The sequence below is a fragment of the Nothobranchius furzeri genome, chromosome 12 (assembly GCF_043380555.1).
Source record: "Nothobranchius furzeri strain GRZ-AD chromosome 12, NfurGRZ-RIMD1, whole genome shotgun sequence".
NCBI lineage: Eukaryota > Metazoa > Chordata > Actinopteri > Cyprinodontiformes > Nothobranchiidae > Nothobranchius > Nothobranchius furzeri.
Window position 1 is genome coordinate 578,672 of NC_091752.1, and position 23,753 is coordinate 602,424.

Here is a 23,753-nt window from a genome sequence, read left to right on the forward strand (position 1 = left end):
TCAGTTGTAGCCTGTTGGTTCCATGGGTCACATTTTCAGACACGTTTTACTTTCCTCAAACATTGAGACCTTTGGAACAACTTAACATGTACTCCTAAGACCTATCCGTTAACTCGGAGGTAAAGGAAAATGAAAAGCTACAAAGGTTTTACCTAACATCGGCTGAATTCTTTCATCTAAAACTCCCGTCAAAAACACTCAATAGCTACTCTCTAAATTCTCTAAATCATCGGCCTTAGCGGTCAATACGGCGTGCAGCTCTATCCCCACCGCCTTCACCTTTCTGACTGCTGCTGATGTCTCTCTCCCTTTCTGGTTTTCGTCTCCTTCCCAGGTTGACAGGAGCGGCCGAGTTACACTGATGAGAGGAGAGGGGCTGAGGTGCTGCCAAGCCAGAGTCGAGTTCTCGTTCCAGCTCAGGGTGAAGCAAGATGTGAGCTGCACACCAGCCGGCAGTGACAGTCGCTCTTCTCTTACGCTGGTGTTAGGCAGCAGTCCGTCCACAGCTCCAGCCCAACAACTGCTCACTTAGAACCCCAATCCAGGATTTCAAATTTGCGAGTCACCTGACTCCGCTCATCTTGCAAGCGTGCTTAACCTTTTCAGTGATGCCACCTTTTCTGCTGATGCTTCCCTTTGAAAAGCCATTTTCACACCTGTGCAGGTGTACCAGCACTCCAACTCACACATCAAGTAAAAACAGATGTGTGGAAGACAGAAAAGCTGAGGAAAACAGTTTCGGGGGATGTGACCAGCTGTTTGGAAAGAGCACAAGCTAAGTAACAATCTTGCTTTTTTTGTTCGTCTAGAAATCCAGAGCTCTGCAGGTTGGTCTAGCCACGCTCCGCTGTAGCTTCAGCAGATCTACCACTGGCCTGATCAGTTTTGCATCATGCCAATCACAGAGTTACCAGTTTATGTGGTGAGCATAGCACTAGAGCTGCAAGAGAGAAAAACTAAGATGGCGTCGACTGTTTGATGCGGCTTTGTCGGACTAACTAGACTTGAGCTTTTCTCTAAGATGTGAGCAGATAGAGGAACTTAAGTAGTCTATTTAAAAAGGATGCATTTGCTCCTTATTTTCAATGGTGTATGGCGGTGGCTAGCGATGGGTACCGAACTCAGTACTTTTTAAGGTACCGACCGAATACCGCAGTACCGACTGAGCACCGATTCACGTCATTTGAAACGGTGCCTCGTTTCGGTACCCGTCCTTCATAACGAGAACTTGCCTAGACAGCTGCGTATGCGCAAGAGCGCTATGTCGTTGCTTGCTGCGAGCGAGTTGTAAACAGAGCAGCATGGTAGAAAGAACGCACGCTAACGCTTGGGTCCACTTCACTAAATGTGATGGGTAACTGGGTGATGATGAAACCAGCGACAGACAACTATCTAAGTGAGACATCCTCATCTTAATCTGCTCCGGTAGGTAAATAAAATGTTTAAGATAACGTTAGCTTGATATGTTAGCTTCCGTTTCACTAATGGTGCGTACGCTTTCTCCTCGGAACTCCGAATTTCCGACTAGAAGAACATGAACACGCTCTAAAGTTTGGCTTCACTTTACTAAATGTGACGGGTGACTGGGTGAAGATGAAACCAGCGACAACGATCTGTGTGAGGCATCATCGTTTTAATCTGCTCCAGCAGCTAAATAAACTGTTTAAGATAACGTTAGCTTGATATGTTAGCTTCCATTGCCACCGTTGTTATCATCTAATGGTGCGTTCGCTTTCTCCTCGGAAATTCTAACTTCCCAGTAGGAAAAATCAAATGAAAAAAGACGGCAAAAGGAATGAAGATACACAGTAAATTTAGTTCACAGTAAAGATGTTTGCTTCAGTTTAATTATCAGCTTATAAAACTACAAGGACGATGTTAAAATACAAACAGTTGTATGTTATTTATCGTGATATTTATCAAATATGGTTATATATTGAGAAAAATATGTATTAATTATAAAAGAGAATTAAATTATTAAACACTCAAAAGTATCTAAAACTGTTACCGTTAAGTACCGGTATCGACTCCTAGGTAACGGGAATTAGTACCGGATCGATTCAAATGTCAAGGGTACCCATCCCTAGTGGTGGCCCATTAACTGACGAACATAGCTCTGATTGGTCCAATGCTGTCCACTTGAGTGCAAAGGCAGTTTGAGAGACAACTGTAGATTCTGCATCATGACTGGGTGGTTCCGGTATGTTGTGACCAGACTATACAGGATGGCTTGCCAGGCTGGGATAATGTGGTTTCAAGTGCTGATGACGGTTTTAAACACAGTGGTTTAAATTTCAAGCTAAAAAGTGACCCAAGACTTGATAATAATTGCTTCTGGTCACCGGAAGTGAGCTGGTGGCACAGAGAACACATTTAATCTATTCAGTGTAGTTTCTACAAATGCTCTATTGATTTGATAACTATACCTATTAATCATGGCAGAGTTTGAAAGGGAGGAAAAGAGGTGAGCCAGAGGGCTAATGAAAAAGATAACAAGGAAGTAGAATGATGGATTTAAACAGCGATGGAAGAGAAAGGACGCAGAGAGTGGAAAGAAAAGCTTGGGGGGAAAAGAAAAAATGGTTTCAGTGGCCCTAACGGTGGCCTGGCAGAAGAAGCCCACTCAACAGAACATCATCAGCACAAAGTCCACAGCGCCAGTTCAAGTGGATCAGCAGCTTTCTCATCATAATATAAACTCTCCTCACCTCTCCTCTTTTTGCCTTTCTGGTAAAAGGACCCGGTGAAATAAAATACTCTAAATCCAAACTTCCACCAGCACTCTTGGCCCTACGAGTCACCGGACCATCAGCCGCACTGCTGACACAATCCACTCTCAGAACGATGCTCGCAACAGAACCGAGTGAGCCGTGTTTATATATATATATATATATATATATATATATATAGACACACACACATAAAATTCAGAGAGTCGGTGGTACTTCTGCATTCTCATCTCTCTGCCTCCTCCAGTTTTCCTGGGTGGAAGGTTCAAGAGAAGCCAATCAGTCAGGTTGGTGAGGTGCCTGCATTAGACACAGTGATGGCGGGTCCTCCAGGGTCTTCACTTCTGTTGGCTTGCCTTTCTCTCATGCTGCACATATGGCTGGCTCAGGGAGATTTATCTTAGTGAGGTGCACTGATGGGATGTGTGCAGAGCAGCGCCACTGATGAGGGCTCAGGTGGCGCCGTGTTATTTCTGCTGAAGGCTTCTTTACTTCATCACCAGCCAGATCACAGCCTCCAGAGAGGATTGGTGAAGAGGGAGACTATGGCACGAGGCACGATAACAAAGAGCAATGGCTGCACAATGTGGCTGCATTACATAATGTTTACAATCATACATGGGAACGTTTTCATCAATTAATAATGGTCAGACTCCCGTTTCAGCTTTATTTGAACAATTCTGCGTTGTTTACCTTAAAGGTCAACTTCACTGAGAGAACATTAAAAAAATGTTTTTTGCAGATTTTTTGATGATTGGTGACTCTGAGTTTAACATGCATTAAATGCATTAGCGTCAGATAAAAATAGATGGTGACACTCAAGGATTTGTAAAGATTGACAGATCTATGTCACACTGTCACTTAGGGACTCACCCATCTTGACTTGCAGTGGAGAAGGCTGCTGTTGGTTTAGCGTCCAGGAAACAGCAGAGTAGAAGCTAACTGTTAGCATTAGCAACTCCATCACACAGCAGAACTCCTCCAGGCTTGTGTTATTTGTGGAGATAAAACATCCACGTTGCATGTCAGTGGTAGAGCCGTGTTGCCTTTATCCAGTCAGAGGCGAGATGTCCAGGAAATAAGACTCAAAACCTGCCGTTAGCTCAACTCTAATCTGGCTCACTTCTAGTTCCTGAAACAGGTGCACTGGAGGTTTTTCCCCCTGAGTACAACTTACAAGGATTCATTCCTACAGGAGGCCACCACAAATGTATTCAAATATGAGTACAGTACATTTTTAAACTGCAATGACTGCTGGTGGTTAAAGAAAAAGAAAGAAAATAATATAATTTATGGTGTGCCTCACGAGGGGCTTAAAAATGTTCTATATAAAAAGATGTTAAAAAATTATAAAATTTTGAAAATAAATCCATTTCGGGTGATTCAAGGACTTTCGGGGCACTGTATATAATTTTATATAATATAGGCCATTTTAATATCCAGGCATAACTTGATCCGTGTGTATATGATACACAAACACACAGGTAGGGTGTAGGTTGCACCAGTTTCACATTTCCAAGTGGAGTTGCACTGGGAAGTGATGTTTATTTTTGCAAGCTCTCATAATTTCTTTACTTTTGGTGTAGAGATCATTCTATGCTGCCAGGGTTTAATGAGTATATATCTTTATTGTGAAAAGACACACAGCAGAGTGTTCCCTCCAGTGGAGTGCCGTTGGTCCCGGTTTACCTCCACAGCTGCAGTTGATCTGGTTTGTGTGTCAGCTCTTGCCATTTTGAAAAGAACAGTGTACTCATGTACAATTATAACTTCTCAAACACTTTTCTTTTCACTCAGTATCTATTATTAATGCTGTTATGACATTTTAGTCGTTGCTTTTTCGTTTCCATTTCCTCTTTTTTGAGCAGCTGTAACAAAAAGGTTTCCCAGCAGGATTCAATGAAGTTTTCACACGATCTGAAAAGGACTGAATGTGTCTCAGAAAATATCCTAACAGGGCTTTGCTTGTTTTATTGCAGCAAATTCTAATTATAATAATATTAAAAGGCTTAGATTTGAACAGTCCTTGTTTTCTGAAGATACTTGTGTCAAGAGACACATAAAGTTGAGCAGTTAAAACAAGTGCTGGTTGTGGTTTGAGCAGAATATCATTAAGTAAAGGCAGCACGGGCTGCTCTGGCTGAACGCAGCAGAGCAGCGTGCTCATCTGGAAAGCAAGTTGGGAAAAAGGGTTGTCACCCCGTCAGCGCTCTGAGGAGAGAGGCAAGTTGACCCGGGGTGGAGGACAGAATAGCGCCCCAGGTCTCTGTACGCCAAAGCGTGGGTGTCGAATGGCCCGGAGCTGCTCCTCCACCAGCAGTGGAACACGACAGCAGGGCTGTGACCGACTTCGCAGCCCACAGAAGGTTACAGAGACAAAGAGAGATGGGAAGCCGCTATATGAGGAAGAGAGGCAGAAAACAGAGGCAGGAAGACAGGAAGCAGTCTCCACGGCACAAGGGATGATGACCTTCCTTGGAAACATTCCATAAAGGTGAAGTCGGGCTTTGTCCTAAATGCTAAAATTAACTCTTGCTACTTTTTCCAAACATCCCTAAGACTGTATGACATGCAAAAGGTAAGTGTTCAGCCATGTTTGATCAAATCCCTCCCTGAAGAATGAGTAGTATTTTTACATTTGGTTTACCATCCACAAAAATGGTAGAGCAAGCCACGTGTTTAGCACAATGCACACAGTGACTCTGTTCACTGGAGTACAAGGTTCCTGTTCCCTGTGAGCGCACACTCTGCCGCCCACCGATGCAGCATACTGCTCCCATGTACCTTGAAATTCCTGATCCAGCTGGAGTAAGCTCCATGTAGTAAATCCTAGGTTTTAAGCCAAGGGATAACTTTCCCAGGCCATCTCTAGCTAGCTAGCAGCAAGCCATCACTGTTAAGAGATAAGGTGTCATGAATGTCTCCAACCTTCCTAATCCTAGACAGGGATGAAGAGAGCCAGAGCACGATGCTAGCTAGAGGGGGAAAAATGCTGTTCAGCACCTTTGATCTGGACAGCACAGCAGCGTGGACATACCGGTAGAGCCTGGGTGGATTACATCCGCCATATCTCACACAGCCACCCCTCGGTTCGAAACTCCTTTATCACCAATCCTCAGATCTGTCCCAGAGACGGATGGGCCAAAGGTGGGGGGGTTAGCATTAAACAAGGACATATTTGTCCAGAGAAGAGCAGCAGCGTTGCTCTGCAAAGCACCTCTGATTGTTGTGATAGGGCTGTAAATGCACGCCTGCAAGAGAAGCTGTCAAGCCAACAGTAGACACATTCTTCATGCTCATCCTTTCACGTCATACCCGCGAGTCCTCGGCTATGAGCAGGATTGATCTCAGTAGTCATCGTCTAAACTGTACAAGCACTTACAAGGCTGCTTGAAAATGTTCTTCACGAGCCAGGTCAGATCTGATCTTCCAAAGGCTAAACTGTCAACACCGCCTCTTAAGTCTGGGTTTTTATGCATGCAGGCTTTGCGTGTCTGTCACATGCATGTGTGTGAAAAATGTGAGGGAAAAATAGTCCACAAGACCTGAAAATGTATGAGTGGGAGGACAGACAAATAAAGGGATGCTGAAAGAGAAAGTGACCCCTCTAAGTCGAGGCACTTGGACTCTTGGCTCGTATGCTGTGAGACATTGAGAGGTGTCTCCTCCTTGGACGGAATAATCCATTTAGGCCCGACTTGTACAGCTGTGATTGATGTGCGAACAGAAGCAGCACTTAATAACCTCTATCATGCCGGGTGATCTCGTGGCCCACGGTGGGCACCAGTTTGTTTATGGGTGGTACCTCCGACACACTATCTGTGCAGAAATTCTGTTGTGGCTAATGGGCCGGACTGAGGGATTGGACTGTCAGTGCAGTGTGAGCCCTCATTTTTCTTTGTGAGCATCTACGGTACGACCGGCACTCCCAAACCAACCCAACCTCCCAGTCCTACCATTATCTGTCTGTGGCGGCAGAGTCCGCTGGAATATGGAGGCGTGACAGGGAGTGTCAATTAGCATTAGCTCTCCAGACAAATCTGTTTTTCTCCTAACACAATAGCCTGGGATAACTTGTTCCTAATTTCTCTGTCACAATGTGGGTGAAACTGGATTTGTTTCTGAGCTGCAGTAGAGGAAACGGAACGATCACATGTGAATCTGCTGCTGTTTGATGGGCGCCTTCACAAGAGGACAGCCGTAGGTCTGTGCATTCTACAGAGACAGATAAAAAAGCACACACTGGGAGAAGGATGGGGAAGATGTGACTCGCACTCTAAAAACTCTTTGTTTACATTGCTGAAACGGAGGCTGACCTTAAAGGTTATCTAAAATGTACATAAAATGTCAAACCTCCTGACAAGAGAGCAGGGCCTCTCTCAGAGTATAGCAGTACACTGGGGACACAGCGAGGAGTCAGAACAGCAGCACAGCCCCGTAGTGCTGTGTACTCTAGTTTCTTTCCTAGTCCCTCCTCTATTTGCCCTCTGCTGTGTGAAGATCTTTAGTCTTAATCAGCTGTATTGTTCTGTGGAGATGCAGTTATGGGAAGCGCTAAGCTGTTTATTTATTGAACAGGCTGTTTAACTCCTCCCCTCCGCTGCAATGCTCGGCTCTGCACAGACTATTCCTTTGATGTGCGGGGGCTCCTGGTCGAGTGCTATGACAGGCTCCCACTGGTGATGCAGCACACAGCACCACAGTAAACAGCAGTAAGTTGTGGCCTCGTCAGCAGCAGCCGCAGAGCGCAGTACAAAGCAGCATCCTGCTCCTCCTGCATGCACAGCCTTTCGTGTTCGGTTTTGCTCCATGGACATGAAAAGCCGCCCTCTGGTATTTTGTTCCATTGATCATTAAAGATTACTTTCAAATGCAAAAGCTACCATTAAGGTACGTATCAGCGAAATGATGATTTAAGATGATGGATTTGTGCGGGTAACAAAGCACAGAGTTCGTCAAATGGACAACAGATTATGTTTGAGGACTGTTTCTGTGACTCTTGAATGTGATGCACTCTACGCCTGATCACAGCTAACAGTGTGAACTAAAGATGCTAATGTTGCTTACATCTGATGATTCTGCTCTGATTGAACTCTGCCCGAGTGGTTATTCCTTTCTTAGCCAGCCCCGGGGTTCTGGTCGTGGTGGAGGCCTAGCTGTTTTTTTCAGAGACCATCTTCCATGTAGCTCTACAACCTCTGGTCACGTTGCTTCCTTTGAACTGCAGCTGATTAAAGTCGGGCGTAAGAACCCGTTCTACTGTGCTGTGGTCTATCGTCCACCTGGTCCAAACGGTTCTTTCCTTCAGGAGTTTAGTGACTTTCTATCCTCCACTGTGAAGCTGTCCAGACTGGTGATTGTTGGTGACTTTAACATCCATGTTGATGATCCCTCTGATAACTTTGCCATGAATTTCTCCAGCCTCATGGACTCCTTCGGCTTTACCCAGCATGTTTCTGGCCCCACACACACCAGGGGGCACACTCTAGACCTTGTTTTGACCCTGAGTCTAAATGCTGACAGTGTTTGTCCAGAGGACGTTTACGTTTCAGATCACCATTGCATTTTCTTTAACTTGTCAGTTTCTGCGTCCCCACCTCCTGCTCGCCGTATGGTTGGTTCTCGTTTTCTTAATGAGAGCACAGCTAGCTATTTTTCTGCTGCTTCTGATCCACCCTGTTCTTCTGATAACGACCCAGATTCCTTAACTTCTCAGTTTAACGAGCACTGCCTCTCCATTCTGGACAACATCTGTCCTGTCAGAACCAGATCAGTTCCTGCAGTGAACCCTACTCCCTGGTTTAATGACAGCCTTCGCAGCCTGGAGCGCCAATGCAGAAAATTTGAGCGTTTGTGGAAGAACACCCATCTCCACGTCCATCTGCTGCACCTAAAGGATCTTCTGACATCCTTTAACTCTGCAGTCAGACGCTAGGGTTTCCTGCTGTTTAACACCATCAGCAGCATCGACTCTCCTGCCTCTCCTACAGCCTCCATCCACTCTGTTACAGACTGTGAGAACTTTCTGTCTTTCTTTGTGGACAAAGTCAATAAGGTTAGATCTAGCATCTCTCCTTCAGCCTTATCGCTGCCTCTCCCGACTCCAACCAGGCCCATCATCCTAGATAGCTTTGCTCCTGTTTCTTTGCCTGAGTTAACCAAACTAGTTAACTCTATGAAGACCTCTGCATGCCCCCTCCACATCTTACCCTCATCTTTGTTTAAAAGTGCTTTTCAGTCCATCGGTCCCAGCGTGCTCTCTATAATTAATGCTTCTCTGGTCTCTGGTCAGGTCCCTGCTTACTTTAAGAACGCTGTAATCCACCCGCTTCTTAAAAAACCGAGTCTCGACCCCTCTCTCCATAGCAGCTTCAGACCCATCTCTAAACTTACGTTCATCTCCAAGATCTTGGAAAAGGTTGTGGCTAAACAACTCACAGCTGCTCTTGATGAACGTAACATCTATGATAGCTTCCAGTCAGGTTTTCGTAGAGCTCATTCTACTGAAACAGCTCTTCTAACCCCGGCTTTCCACGGGAGCCGTCAGCAGCACGTTACTGCAGCAGCACGTCATAGCTGCTGATAGGAACCGCTGTGGTCAACAGAACCTTTTCCACGGGAGCCGTCAGCAGCGCGAGTCGGACGCGTCTCAGGAGCAGCATGTCGCGGCCTTTACGCACCGGTTCTATTTTCTACGCGCGACGCCTCTGAAACGGGTCAAGTTCGACATATTTGGGGAAGGAAAGACAGGAAATCGGACGTGGAAATGGAGAGAAGCTCCCGAGATTTTCAGAATAAAGAACGTACTGCTTTCCGGTTGCTTTACTTTTAAAAATGGTTACTAACTGTGCGTCCCCGTGAGAAGTTATCACCTAGCTAGCGGTCTCCTTTGTTTTTCAGGTCCGTATTGGCGATTATAACACGGACAGAATATAAAACACAAACCATGTTGTAGTTTTCTCCTGCTTGTTGTTGTGTTTACTGACGAAGTCACTCGTGTGACTTCGTGCTCGGTCGGTGACAGCTGCTCCCCTGCTGCTTCGCGTCTCGTGGGAGGGGCCAAGCAGCAGTTAACGCGAGCAAGACGTGCTGCTGCAGTAACGTGCTGCTGACAGCTCCGGTGGAAACCCGGGGTTAGGGTCTCTAATGACCTTCTGACTCACAGTGATGCAGGGGACTGTTCTGTTCTGGTCCTGCTGGACCTGACTGCAGCCTTTGACACTGTTGACCATCACCTGCTACTGGAGAGGCCGGGAGACTGGGTAGGCCTATCAGGATCTGCTCTGGAGTGGTTCTCCTCTTATCTCTCTGAGTGCTCCTTTTCTGTGGCCGTCTCCAAGTTTAGGTCCTCCACCACCTCTCTTACCCATGGTGTCCCACAAGGTTCTGTGCTGGGGCCTCTGCTCTTCCTCCTCTATTTGCTTCCTCTTACAGTCTATCAAAACCTGGGTGATGGGAGCTTTCTACAGCTGAATGAAGATAAGACTGAGATCCTCATCTGTGCCCCAGACAAGCTGGTTCCCAAAGTCAGAGACTCTCTTGGTCAGCTTGCTTCTCACACCAAACCTTCTGTCAGGAATCTTGGCGTGACCTTTGACCCAGCTCTCACCCTGGATTCTCATATCAGTTCTCTTGTTGGCTCTTCCTTCTTCCATCTCAGGAAGGTTGCTAAGCTGAGTCCCATTCTGTCCCGCTCTGAACTTGAGACAGTTCTCCACACCTTCATCTCCTCACGCTTAGACTACTGTAACTCTCTTTTCACGTGTCTGAGCAGAACCTCCCTGAACCATCTACAGGTGGTTCAGAACGCCTGTGCTCGGCTTCTGACCAAGTCCTCCAAACACACCCACATCACCCCGCTTCTCCTCCAGCTTCACTGGCTGCCAGTCAACTTCAGGGTTCATTTCAAGATCCTGGTTCTGGTCTATAGGGCCTTACATGGACAAGCACCATCTTACATTGGTGATCTTCTCAGTCCCTACACCCCCAGCAGGTCCCTGAGGTCCAGTGATCAAAGCCTACTGGTTGTGCAGCACCAGGCTAAAGACCAAAGGTGACAGATCATTTGCTGCTGTGGCCCCCAAACTCTAGACCTCTCTCCCCCTGAGCCTGAGATCAGTGGACTCAGTGGTCTCCTTTAAAAAGCAGCTGAAGACTCACTTGTTCAAGCTGGCTTTTGTATGACCTTCTTCACCTCTCTCTCTTTATTCTGCTCTCCCCACCTATTCCACCTTCCTCACGATCCACTGGTTTCCCTCTTTCCTGTTCTCTCTCTCTCTCTCTCTTAACATTTTTTCTTTTAAATCCCAGTTGTCTATTTTTGCTCATTTTAAATATATTTTTAATCATTTTCTAAATTATTTTCTATATTTTCACATTTTTTGTTTTTGTGAAGCACCTCGTGATTTTTATCTTGAGGCGCTATAGAAATGATATTTTCTTCTTACCTGATGATAAACTGTTAGTTTTGTTCTGTTAAATTGCTTCATTATATTTTGGTGATGAAACTTATATTAATTATAGACTTTAGCAGTATGTTAACATTAGTGCCTATTAGCATAAATGTGCTAATGCTAACCACATGTCAGTATAAATAACACTTCATAATGTGGTTTTGGTTTTACAAATAAAGCTGCATTGAATGCATTAATGTGAATTATTCTGAGGCTGTAACAACATTTCTGTCTAATAAATGCTGTTAAATACAAATAATTCTATGTTCAGCAACACTGTTGTGTTGGTTAAGCTGAATATGCTAGAGTATTTAGCTAAATCGTAAAAAATCAGTATGTTTAATTATTGCAGTTTAATAACTTTTGGTAAGAAAAAGTGCAAAGCTGGGCCAGAATTTCAGTGACAGATTCTGAACACACGTGAAGAATAATTAAGGGTTTATTTGTACATTATTACTTAAGGCCCACATAAGTCTTACATGTATTATTAGAACAGTAACAAAAGTTATTTTTATGAAAACTATAATATTAATATAAGTAAATGGCCTGTATTTGTATAGTGCCTTCTTAGAGTTCTACAACCCCCCAAGGCGCCTAACACAATCAGCCATCCACCTATTCACACATATACTTTCAGTAACACTTCACAATAATAGGGTTCTTTTATTAACTTTACTTACTGAATTATATTGAATAAAGTATTAACAACTGCTTAATCATATTATGTAATGCAATACTATGCACACACCCCTTCTACTTTCTCCCAACTTTAAAGATATTTAATAACATTTGTGATATTAATAAAGGTACCCTTTGTTTATTAATGTGTAATAATGCACTAAATAACATTAATAAAGGGACCCTTATTGTAAAGTGTTACGGTATTTTCTCTTTTAGGACTATAGTTGTTTTATTGGTCAGTAACGAGTAAAAAAAATAAGTTAAATAAAAATAAGTGTCCATTCCTACATAAAGGAACACCAACTAATCGACGAGCAACCAGATCACGCTTCAGTAAAACATAGATGGTGTCAGTAAAGCATTCAAATGCGCATAAGCAGGAAGCAAAAAACAAGCAATTTCCTTCAAAACCACACAGAGAGGAAACGATGCTGCACTGCAAAAATAAAAAAACATCTACAAATATCCCTGCAAAAGCTACTCTTCAATATTTTGATGTTTGGTTTTAAATAAATTTCATAAACAGTTTTCCACTTGACGCTCACACAAGTGCAACAAGTGTCTGCATCAGGATGCATGGCTGCCTGGAACATCTTGAAGCTATTTACATTCAGGGAAGTTTCAGCTGGTCTAATGAGCGCCGCCAAAGTTTGTCAGCCTGTGTAATCAGTGCTCCGTTACGTTCACAAATGCCAGCGTCCCTCGGTGATAGCTGCCAGTTAGCTATGGTGCAGGTTTAATAAAGGACTAAGGGTGATGGCTTAGGTGGGAAATTGCTCCACTTTGTTATAACTGTTTAGTGAAAATAGCAATTTCAAACAGATGTGGTGTCTGTCTGCCTGACGGGGGCTTTTGGCTGCTCCCTTGTGACTGATGAATTATTCTATTTTATTTCCTGTTTTGATTACGGAAATACAAATCAAAGAAGCATAAATGTATACGGGGACTGTTTGTTGTTTATCTGCTCCCATTTTATGTCCTGGGGTCATATCGTGAATCTGTTTCATCTTAACAGTTTCACTTAAATCTCTTTCTGCATCCTGTGAGTTTTCACCCATTCCCAAACTAAACAGATATATGAGGCCAAAAAGGCAGAGGAAGCCTCTGATTTTCACCTGTTATTCAAAAACGGAGAACCGTTATTTTCACAGCAGGATGTGACGGGTTAGCAGTAAAACATACTCGGGCAACGCCAAGCGTCCGCCAGATGCGGTGTATGTGAGAACTAATTCTATGGTATCTCGTGGTTTGAAAAGAAACACAAAAGATCTTCATTCAAAGGTTTCTCTCACCATTCATTCAATAAATCTGCAGTGGGTGTGCATCCTTACACCATCAATGTTGGAAGAGGCCTTGTGAAATAACATGGAGCGACGAAAAGCAAACTGTTGACGCCATTTATTTTAAACGTTAATAATTTTCTAGAAAAACTCAACACCGAAGCCCTGGCACTTGCGTTGGTCTCTTAGCCTTGCAACCCAGGCTGTATATGTGAATATATAGCCTGGGTTGGGACCTAGGGTTGTCTTTCTAAACGTCTGCATGTTATTGGACAACAAACAGCTACAGATGTCTGTCAACGAGGCAGTCCACCAGACTCCATCAAATAAGACACAACAATGTCCTTTTTCTAAATAAACTTAAGTACCTCTATCTGCTCTTGATCTAAAGAAAAGCCCAAGTCAAAATAGTCTAAAGTTGACGCCAAAGCTATTTCAAATGAGCCTTTCGCCATCTTTGTTTTTTCAGTAACACCCTGCCAAACGAAAAGAGTGCTGTAATCGGCCCACCAAAACCAATAAAGCGCTGCGATTGGAATGCTATGAAGCTGTCGCCATCTTAGTTTCACTCATGCACAGCAGCATTGCGCCCACCTGGCTGACAGAGCTCTATGATTGGCCCACAACGCTCCGGTGCACCAGTTTCAGGAACTACGAGTCAGAGATGAGCTTCAAATGACAGGATTAGGAGTCTTATTCCCTGATTTTTGGACCTCTCGCCCCACAAATAACATAAGCCTGGAGGAGTTCTGCCATGTGGTGGAGTGGCTAATGCTAACCGTTACCTTCAACTAGCTGAAATTTTCTGCTCAGAAGCTAATGGCAAACAGAACACGTTCAGCCAAGCTGCTAAGTCACCATCACCATGACACACTCCGCTCTCTCTCCTCGGTGCAAAAAAATGTTGTTAAAGCCTTCCTGTGGACGGGCACTTGCCAAGATGTGCAAGGCCAGGAATACAAATACACAGTGTGACATAGATATGTGAGGATTTTCAAATCCTAGCATTTCACTGTGTATTTTCTATCAGAATCTAATGTAGGAGATAGGTGTGGAAGACTAGTTTTATGTTTAGCCTACATGTTAAACTCAGACTGACCACTATAATCATAGATAATAATAATAAAAAAATGTTTTTTCAGTGAACCACGCCTTTAAATTCATCAGGAAGTGATGACACTTTATATAATTTATGATTCAACAGTCGTTTTACTTTATTAAAACAGCGTGTGGAACAAAAGAGGCATTTTGTTTATTGGAAACAGCTCAGGTATACCACAGTTGTGCCTCTTTAATGAAACTACACCGCTGCTGACTAATTGTCAGTTACAGGCGATATAAATTAGCATGTTAATTTTTACACATTTGGCACCAGCTGGGATTACTGGAGCTGTATTCTAAATTAATGCATGGCACAAACGGTATGACAGAATAAAAATGATCCTCTTAGCAAATTTCTACACATTCACAGCGACAACACGTTTCATGCATTTAACATTTTCTGTCTCTTTATGGCATCAACTTCTAATTCTGTTATTGTTTACAATGCTGTCCATGACTTTGTGCGAGTGACTTTGTTAAAGTCCAACGAGCAAACCCACGGATGTCTTGCAGCACATTCGGCTCGGCCCCATGAGGGGGCAAAAGCAGTGTTCAGGGTTTTTATTTATTTAACCTTCATTTTTGTAGATCAAGTGACTTTTTCACAGTTTATTGTGATGTCTAAAAATACTGACGCTACTAAGAGGATGCAGAGAAAACGTGGAGATGTTTGCAAAACAAGCGCTGTGCTGAAAGAATGAAATATTTACAAGCATTACAATAAATACATACAAAATAAAGCTTACCATAGATGCCTGTAGAAATACACGGGAAGGCCTGTGCAGGAGAAGAAAAAAGTGTTAGTCACCGAACTATATAAAGGGAGATGCATTTAAAGGAAGTTATAATAGTTTTATGGTCCACAGCATGTTTATGGTGTAAAATCCCTCTCACATGTAGAGATGTATGCGGTTTTATTCTTCAGTTATTCAGTTTCAGTACCTTCCAGAATGAGGCGTTTCAGGGCTCTGTCACTTTAAGAAAACAAACTGGAGCTAGCCACGCCCACACATCCCCAACCTCAGGCTGCTATAATCTGAGAGGCTCTGATATACGGGAGGCGCTCCAGCTAATTTCCTCTCTTGTGACATCACAAACGGGAACATTTTGAAACGGCTTATTATAATTTCTAAAATCAAACACAGAGAAAACAAATACAGTCTTATTTCATGTACTGTAGAGAACAACAGCACATTTTGTAGTTTTGCATAATATGTTCCTTTTAAAATTTTAAACGACTTGTAAAGAAATGGAGCCATTTTTGCTTGTGTTTGAGTAAAAGTTAGTCAATTACCATTTTACCAATTTAGCTTGATAAACAGCCTCTGTTTTAGAAAAGTTGAGGTTCTATCCAACAGGACCGATGAGCTAAACGCTAGTTCAAACACAGCCACAATCACTGTGTTTTACTTCCATTTTATAACACCTTTAAACATCAAACAGAAGAAAACCGTGTAATGGACTGGCACGGTTCAAGAATCATAACAGAAGAAAAATACAAATGATGGATTAAGGAAGCGGTTGAAATAAGGAGACACACACCGCTGGCCACCAATACAGATAAAGGAGTGTGCAGGTTAGATCATACATGGGGTGCACTGCTCAAGAAGAAAGGCAGTAAGGGGGGGGGGGGGGGGGGGGGGCATTGTCCTCTAGTGCCCACACAAACAGCGGCAGAAGAAGAAATCCTAACACCACCTGTGGATGTTCTGATGTAGGCGACAGAGCAGCTGAATCCTCAGCAAACTAATCATGGCAGATAAACGTTTGCTGTTCTGTGTTTAGACGCAAGAACAGAGGTGTGGACTCGAGACATATGACTTGGACTCGAGTCATTATTTTAATGACTTCAGACTTGACTTGATAAAATCTATAAAGACTTACGACTTGACTCGTAATTGAACGCCAATGACTTGCAACTTGAATTGACTTGCATCGGTTGACTTGATGATGACTTGAGCATATTTGATAATTAAGCACAAAAGTGGCACGACATGGACAAAAATCCTGAATCATTCTTGGTTCTGGGCTAGCCTAGTGAACTAGACCAAATTCTTGCTTTGCAAAGTTTGGTCTAGGCATGCTCCATTGGAACCTCAGCAGCTCCTACCAGGACTCTGGCTAGCCAATCACAGCTCTCTAGAGGAGTTTCAAACACATAAAGAGCTGTGATTGGTCCATAATGGTGGGCCAATCATAGTGCTCTATGTGCTTAGTGAACAAATCACAGAGCTTTATCCGCTTTGTGGGCCAATCAGGGCACTCTATATGCCTGGTGGGTGGGATGATGCAACAGAGTGAAACAAGAGTATGTCACATTCATTGTCCAGTGGAATGCGGAGATCATTTGAAAGACAACGGTAGAACCCGCCCCACAACCGAGAGCCGTCAATGGAGCATGGCCAGACTAAATAATACATTTATTTACTCTGGCTTGTCAGGCTTGGTTCTGGGCGTGATGTTCTGCTAACTGCAGCAGCACTTTGTTTATAATCCGTTTCAGTTGCACTTCCTGCTTGTTTGAGCAAATAAATGAAGCTTTAAGAAGCTTTTATTCAGGAATTTATTTATTATCATTGTCATTAAATTGAAGTTGGACAGATGACTTGATTATGACTTGAAAATTCAAAGTTAAGGACTTGGACTTTCACATCATTGACTTTGGACTCGACTTGGCTGTCTTTGACTTGGACTTGACTCGAGACTTGACTGGAAAGACTTGTGACTTACTTGTGATTTGCAAAGCAGTGACTTGGTCACACCTCTGCATAAGAATAAAAAAGCAATTGAAAATAAACAGAATGACCAACAAAGCTACCAAACACAAGCCGTTCAGGAGGGTACATACAACAGGTGAAAACCTGTGTGTTTTCACATATCACATGGTAACTTGGCAGAATATCCCGTTATGATCAGCATTTGGTTTCTATTTGACTGAGAAACTCACCAATTTTACTCTTCAACAAACTTTTATGGCTTTCTCAGCTTAGAAATTCAGACATCATCCCCCTTTTTCCCAAGCACATCTGCATTAAACTGTAGCCGCTGTAAACACTAACTGTTTACCTTTGGAGGCCGGCTGTTTACCTCTGCTGCTTCACCTGTTTGGTCCCAGGAGAAGTACAGAAGGCCTTGTGCAAATCCCTGCAATGCTAATGTAGAACCATAACATGAATAGTAATCCTGTTCCCCAGCACAAAACTGTTTACTTATTCTGTTATCCTTTAAAATAAAAAGGCTTACAAAGACCATGATGTACTTGAAGACTTATCATCATTACACTAAAGAGGTGGCACAGGAAAATTTCATCTGGGACCACTGAACCAAATATCTGTGCAGCCTATTAATACTCGATATCCTTAACAGCTGCGGCATGCTTATTTTGCCAAAAGGGAAACAGTGGATCACGCTCATGTAAATTCATAGGTGCACGTACAGTAGCAGCAGCTAAATATTCTCCATCGCATGAATATCTTACAGAAGCTGACGGACTGTCTGTTGCCTACAGCCCAAATGTGCGTGTTAAGTTGTCTCTGGCATGTTTCTAATTCAACGCATCCGGAGTGAAAGACTGGGAGCCAGACGGCTTTCACTTTGAATAAAGATGATGCAAATAGCTTACAATGACTCAGCAATGTTTCACCAACACCAAGGATATGATAAATATGAGGCTTTAAAGCGCTCATTCCAACACATCTGCTGTGGTCTCTGATATAAAAGTAACACAGAGCACTGCTCTACTGGTTGAAAGTGGAATTAAAACAACCGTAAATGGCCCTGCAGCAGCCTACTGCAGCTAGCGCTACCAACAAGCTAACGCTAACATGATCCAAGTCTTACTAAATGACCCACACAGTAAAAGGATTCACACTGCTGGACAAAAATATTATTACTCACAAGTCTAGCAGCAACAAAGCCAGGTCACCATTAGCCTGTAGCCTTTTTCAGCTTCCTTAAACTAGCGTAGGCTGCGCCAATGTTCACTCGTTTTAGCTCTTTGTTTCACCTCCAAAGACACTACTCTCTTACTTTTACTTCCAGGCTCCACCATGATGCCAACAGAAAAGCTAAGTTATTATTTTTCTTCTTGTGCTTTATATTTACCAATTGAAATGCTAACTGCACAGAAAATAGCTAAAAGCCGTAATGCAGGCATCAGAGTGCCCGCTAGAACATCCACCCGCTCCACAAAACTGTTAAGGGGAGTCTTTGGCCAGCAGACGGCTGATGAGTGGTGTCAAATGTGAAACTGGTCAAGTTTCTAACCCAACAATCACTGAGATCAATGTTAAAATGTTACTTTAATGCCTTGTGAGTCCATCCCAGAGGAATGGAAGCTCTGGCGCTCCTGGTTCTGGGGGGAATAGACAACAGCAGGATTTAGAGTCATGACAATGATATTAATGATAGTCAGACATCTCGCCTCTGACTGGCTATTAGCAAAACAACTCTTCCTCTGCCTCCATTCGTTTTGCAACGTTGATATTTAATCTCCATTAATAACTCGAGCCTGAAGGACTTCTGCTGTGTTGTAAAGTTGCTAATGCTAACATTTAGCTTCTGCTAGCTGAGACACGCTCTGCTCTCTCTTGGCAGCTTAACCAAAGCAGCCTTCACCGTCGGGGGGGCAAGATGGGTGAGCACATGAATGGGACAGCAGTAGCTCAAGAAGGTGGAGAGTCCAGTAATCTGAAGGTTGCAGGTTCGATCCCGACTCAGACCACAGAATACTGCTGTTGTGTTAGTGGGCAAGGCACTTAACCCACCTTGCCTGCTGTAAGTGCTAAGAGGGACCAGTGGTGCCTGTGTTCAGCAGGTCGCACCTCTGTCAGTGCACCCCAGGGCAGCTGTGGCTACATCGTAGCTCATCCCCACCAGCGTGAGTGTGTGTGTGTGTGTGAATGACTGATAGTGTTGTGAAGCGCCTTGGGGGGTTGGAGAACCCTAAGAAGATGCAAGACAAATGCAGGCCTTTGACCAATGCCTTTTTACAGTGTGATGTAGATCTGTGAGGCATTTTCTCGACCCATCTATTTTCTATCTTGAGGCAAATTCAGGAAGTAAAGTAAAAACTGTTTCTCAGTGAACTTGCTCTTTAAAAGAAATAAGTCTTCAGAAAGGACCGGATATGAAACAGTACAAATATATCTTGTCCCACTAGCTACCACACAAAAGTAGAAAAATATTTTTTATCTCGTCTCTCGTCTCGTCTCGTCTTCCTCCGCTTATCCGGGTCCGGGTCGCGGGGGCAGCATCCCAACTAGGGAGCTCCAGGCCGTCCTCTCCCCGGCCTTGTCCACCAGCTCCTCCGGCAGGACCCCAAGGCGTTCCCGGACCAGATTGGAGATGTAACTTCTCCAACGTGTCCTGGGTCGACCCGGGGGCCTTCTGCCGGCAGGACATGCCCGAAACACCTCCCCAGGGAGGCGTCCAGGAGGCATCCTGACCAGATGCCCAAACCACCTCAACTGGCTCCTTTCGATCCGGAGGAGCAGCGGTTCTACTCCGAGTCCCTCCCGAATGTCCGAGCTCCTCACCCTATCTCTAAGGCTGAGCCCGGCCACCCTACGGAGGAAACTCATTTCGGCCGCTTGTATCCGCGATCTCGTTCTTTCGGTCATTACCCAAAGCTCATGACCATAGGTGAGGATTGGGACGTAGATCGACCGGTAAATCGAGAGCCTGGCTTTCTGGCTCAGCTCCCTCTTCCCCACGACAGATCGGCTCAGCGTCCGCATCACTGCAGATGCCGAACCAATCCGCCTGTCGATCTCCCGATCCCTCCTACCCTCACTCGTGAACAAGACCCCGAGATACTTAAACTCCTCCACTTGAGGTAGGACCTCTCCCCCGACCCGGAGGTGGCAAGCCACCCTTTTCCGGTCGAGAACCATGGTCTCAGATTTGTAGGTGCTGATCCTCATCCCAGCCGCTTCACATTCGGCCGCGAACCTACCCAGCAAGAGCTGAAGGTCAGAGCTGGATGAAGCTAGGAGGACCACATCATCCGCAAAAAGCAGAGACGAGATTCTCCTGCCACCAAACTCGACACACTCCACACCACGGCTGCGTCTAGAAATTCTGTCCATAAAAGTGATGAACAGAACCGGTGACAAAGGGCAGCCCTGGCGGAGTCCAACCCTCACTGGGAACAGGTCCGACTTACTACCGGCTATGCGGACCAAACTCACGCTCCTCTGGTAAAGGGACTGAATGGCCCTTAACAGAAAGCCACCCACCCCATACTCCTGGAGCGTCCCCCACAGGGTGCCCCTGGGGACACGGTCATAAGCCTTCTCCAAATCCACAAAGCACATGTGGATTGGTTGGGCAAACTCCCATGCCCCCTCCATCACCCTTGCAAGGGTATAGAGCTGGTCCACAGTTCCACGGCCAGGACGAAAACCACATTGCTCCTCCTCTATCTGAGATTCAACTATCGATCGGACCCTCCTCTCCAGTACCTTGGAGTAGACCTTTCCAGGGAGGCTGAGGAGTGTGATCCCCCTATAGTTGGAACACACCCTCAGGTCACCCTTCTTAAAGATGGGGACCACCACCCCGGTCTGCCACTCCCTAGGAACTGCCCCCGATGACCACGCAATGTTGTAGAGACGTGTCAACCATGACAGCCCTACAACATCCATAGCCTTGAGATACCCAGGACGAACCTCATCCGCCCCCGGGGCTCCGCCGCTGTGTAGTTGTTTGACTACCTCAGCAACTTCTGCCCCCGAGATCGGACAGTCCATCCCCAGGCCTCCCAGCTCTGGTTCCTCCTCGGAATGCGCATTGGTGGGATTGAGGAGCTCCTCAAAGTATTCCTTCCACCGTCCGACTATAGCCTCAGTTGACGTCAGCAGCTCCCCATCCCCACTGTAAACAGTGTGAGCGAGTTGCTGCCTTCCTCTCCTGAGGCGCCGGACAGTTTGCCAGAACCTCTTTGGAGCCGATCGATAGTCTTTCTCCATGGCCTCACCAAACTCCTCCCACGCCCGAGATTTTGCCTCGGCAACTGCCACTGCTGCACCCCGCTTGGCTATCCGGTACCTGTCTGCTGCCTCCGGAGACCCACAGACCAGCCACGCCCTGTAGGCCTCCTTCTTCAGCCTGACGGCTCCCCGAACCTCTGGTGTCCACCAGCGGGTACGGGGGTTGCCACCACGACTGGCACCGGCCACCTTACGGCCACAGCTAGCAACAGCCGCCTCGACAATCGCAGAGTGGAACAAGGCCCACTCGGACTCAATGTCCCCCACTGCTCTCGGGACGTGGTCAAAGCTCTGCCGGAGGTGGGAGTTGAAGACCGTCTTGACAGGTTCTTCTGCCAGGCGTTCCCAGCAGACCCTCACTATGCGTTTGGGTCTGCCAGGTCTACGCGGCATGTTCCCTTGCCATCTGATCCAACTCACCACCAGGTGGTGATCAGTTGACAGCTCCGCCCCTCTCTTCACTCGGGTGTCCAAAACATACGGTCGCAGGTCAGATGATACGACTACAAAATCTATCATCGACCTGTGACCTAGGCTGCCCTGGTACCAAGTGTACCGGTGGGCATCCTTATGTTCGAACATGGTGTTCGTTATGGCCAAACTGCGGCTTGCACAGAAGTCCAATAACAAAACACCGCTCGAGTTCTGATCAGGTGGGCCGTTCCTCCCAATCACACCCCTCCAGGTCAAGCTGTCATTGCCCACGTGAGCATTGAAGTCCCCCAGCAGGACAATGGAGTCCCCTGATGGAGTACTATCTAGCACTCGTCCCAGGGACTCCAAAAAGGGTGGGTACTCTGAACTGATATTTGGCCCATAAGCACAAACAACAGTCAGGACCCGTTCCCCGACCCGAAGGCGCAAGGAAGCTACCCTCTTGTCCCCCGGGGTAAACCCCAACACACAGGCAGAGAGTCTCGGGGCTAACAAAAAGCCAACCCCAGCCCTCCGCCTCTCACCCGGAGCAACTCCAGCAAAGTAGAGTGTCCAACCCCTCTCCAGGTCTCGGGTTCCAGAGCCAATGCAATGTGTCGAGGTGAGTCCGACTATATCAAGCCGGTACCGCTCAACCTCTGCCACAAGCTCCGGCTCCTTCCCCGCCAGCGAGGTGACGTTCCATGTCCCAAAAACTAGTTTCCTTGTCCGGGGATTGGACCGCCAAGGCTCCCGCCTTGGTCTGCCACCCGATCCACACTGCACCGGACCCTTCATGTTCCTCCTGCGGGTGGTGGGTCCACAGTTGGACGAGCCCATGTATCCGGTTCGGGCTGGGCCCGGCCGGGCCCCATGGGCGAAAGCCCGGCCACCAGGCGCTCGCTCACGGGCCCCAACCCCAGGCCTGGCTCCAGGGTGGGACCCCGGTAACCCTCCGGGCCGGGTACTCCGACTCTTCGTTTTCACCGCCATGAAAGATCCTTCGAACCGTTCTTTGTCTCACCCTTCACCTAAGACCAATTTGTCATGGGAGACCCTACCAGGGGCACTAAGTGCCCCAGACAACATAGCTCCTAGGATCATTAGGGCACTCAAACTCCTCCACCACGATAAGGTGACGGTTCAAAATATATTAATATTTTTACAAGCTAAATAAAATAAACACACAGTTACGGATGTCTTTTGAAAATGATTAAAAAAGGTGACCACGTTGTAATAGTTCATGCTTTGTAGCACTTTGCAGCAGATGCATTACTCAAGCACGGCTTTACGGCTGAAAATGGTTTCATTATTCTTTACTTCTGTGAGCTAAAATATTATGATGCATAGAACTCGCCGTACACGTCCCTACTTCACATTCATCTTTTTAACTACATTAGTAAACCGTAAAGAGAAGGAATTTTTTTAAAGGTCCTATTTGTCCTCAAGAGCAGCTGAAGATGTGCCTCAGCTCCTGCATTCATCAAAAGGTGCGACTGCAGCGTTAACAAGAGAAGAAGACAAAGGAAAATAAAGGAAACAACATTCCAGTAACAGTTCACACAACTGGATGAATCCGACACAACACAACAACTCAGAGATGCGTCATAGAAAAACAGCCATATGTCAAATACTCCCACTGCCAAAGCTGAGGAGAGTAGCTTCTTTTTCCACTCTGACCCTGTCGAGCTGTATTTAGAAGCATTCCCTTGCAAGCAGCGGTGACAAGATCACCATTTTAGGAGGAAAGAATCAATTAAAAGACAAAAAAGACCAGAATAGCAAATACCTGTCTGCTTTGTGGGATGCTAACACAAATAAATGTTTGCTGCTTGAAGATTTCACCTGCAAACATCATAAAAAACAGCAAAACAAATGATGAAAATTTTAAAATATCGGGCTGCGTACTACCCACGACCCTCACAGAAAAACTACCACCTGTTGGGCTTTTGGTTGATGAGAAATGAGTCTGTTTGCCTTCCTATTTACCGGTTTGCAGCTCCTGCCTGTCAGGGTGAATCTTTCTCATACGGGGTGATTTAAATCTTTCACCGAAGCTCTGACCTTTCCAGACGACTGTCTGGGACTGACACAAACCACAGA

The 23,753-nt window shown here is 45.5% G+C and overlaps 1 protein-coding gene across 5 annotated transcripts in view; it reads right to left on the minus strand.

The window, feature by feature from the left end:
* macrod2 (mono-ADP ribosylhydrolase 2) overlaps nucleotides 1-23,753 on the minus strand; it is a 652,663-nt gene that overhangs the window by 163,359 nt on the left and 465,551 nt on the right. For all 5 annotated transcript variants that reach the window (XM_070542125.1, XM_070542124.1, XM_070542123.1 and 2 more), the window contains one exon: nucleotides 14,991-15,021. In XM_070542125.1, the coding sequence (XP_070398226.1) occupies nucleotides 14,991-15,021 (31 nt within the window). The remainder of the gene's footprint in view (nucleotides 1-14,990; nucleotides 15,022-23,753) is intronic.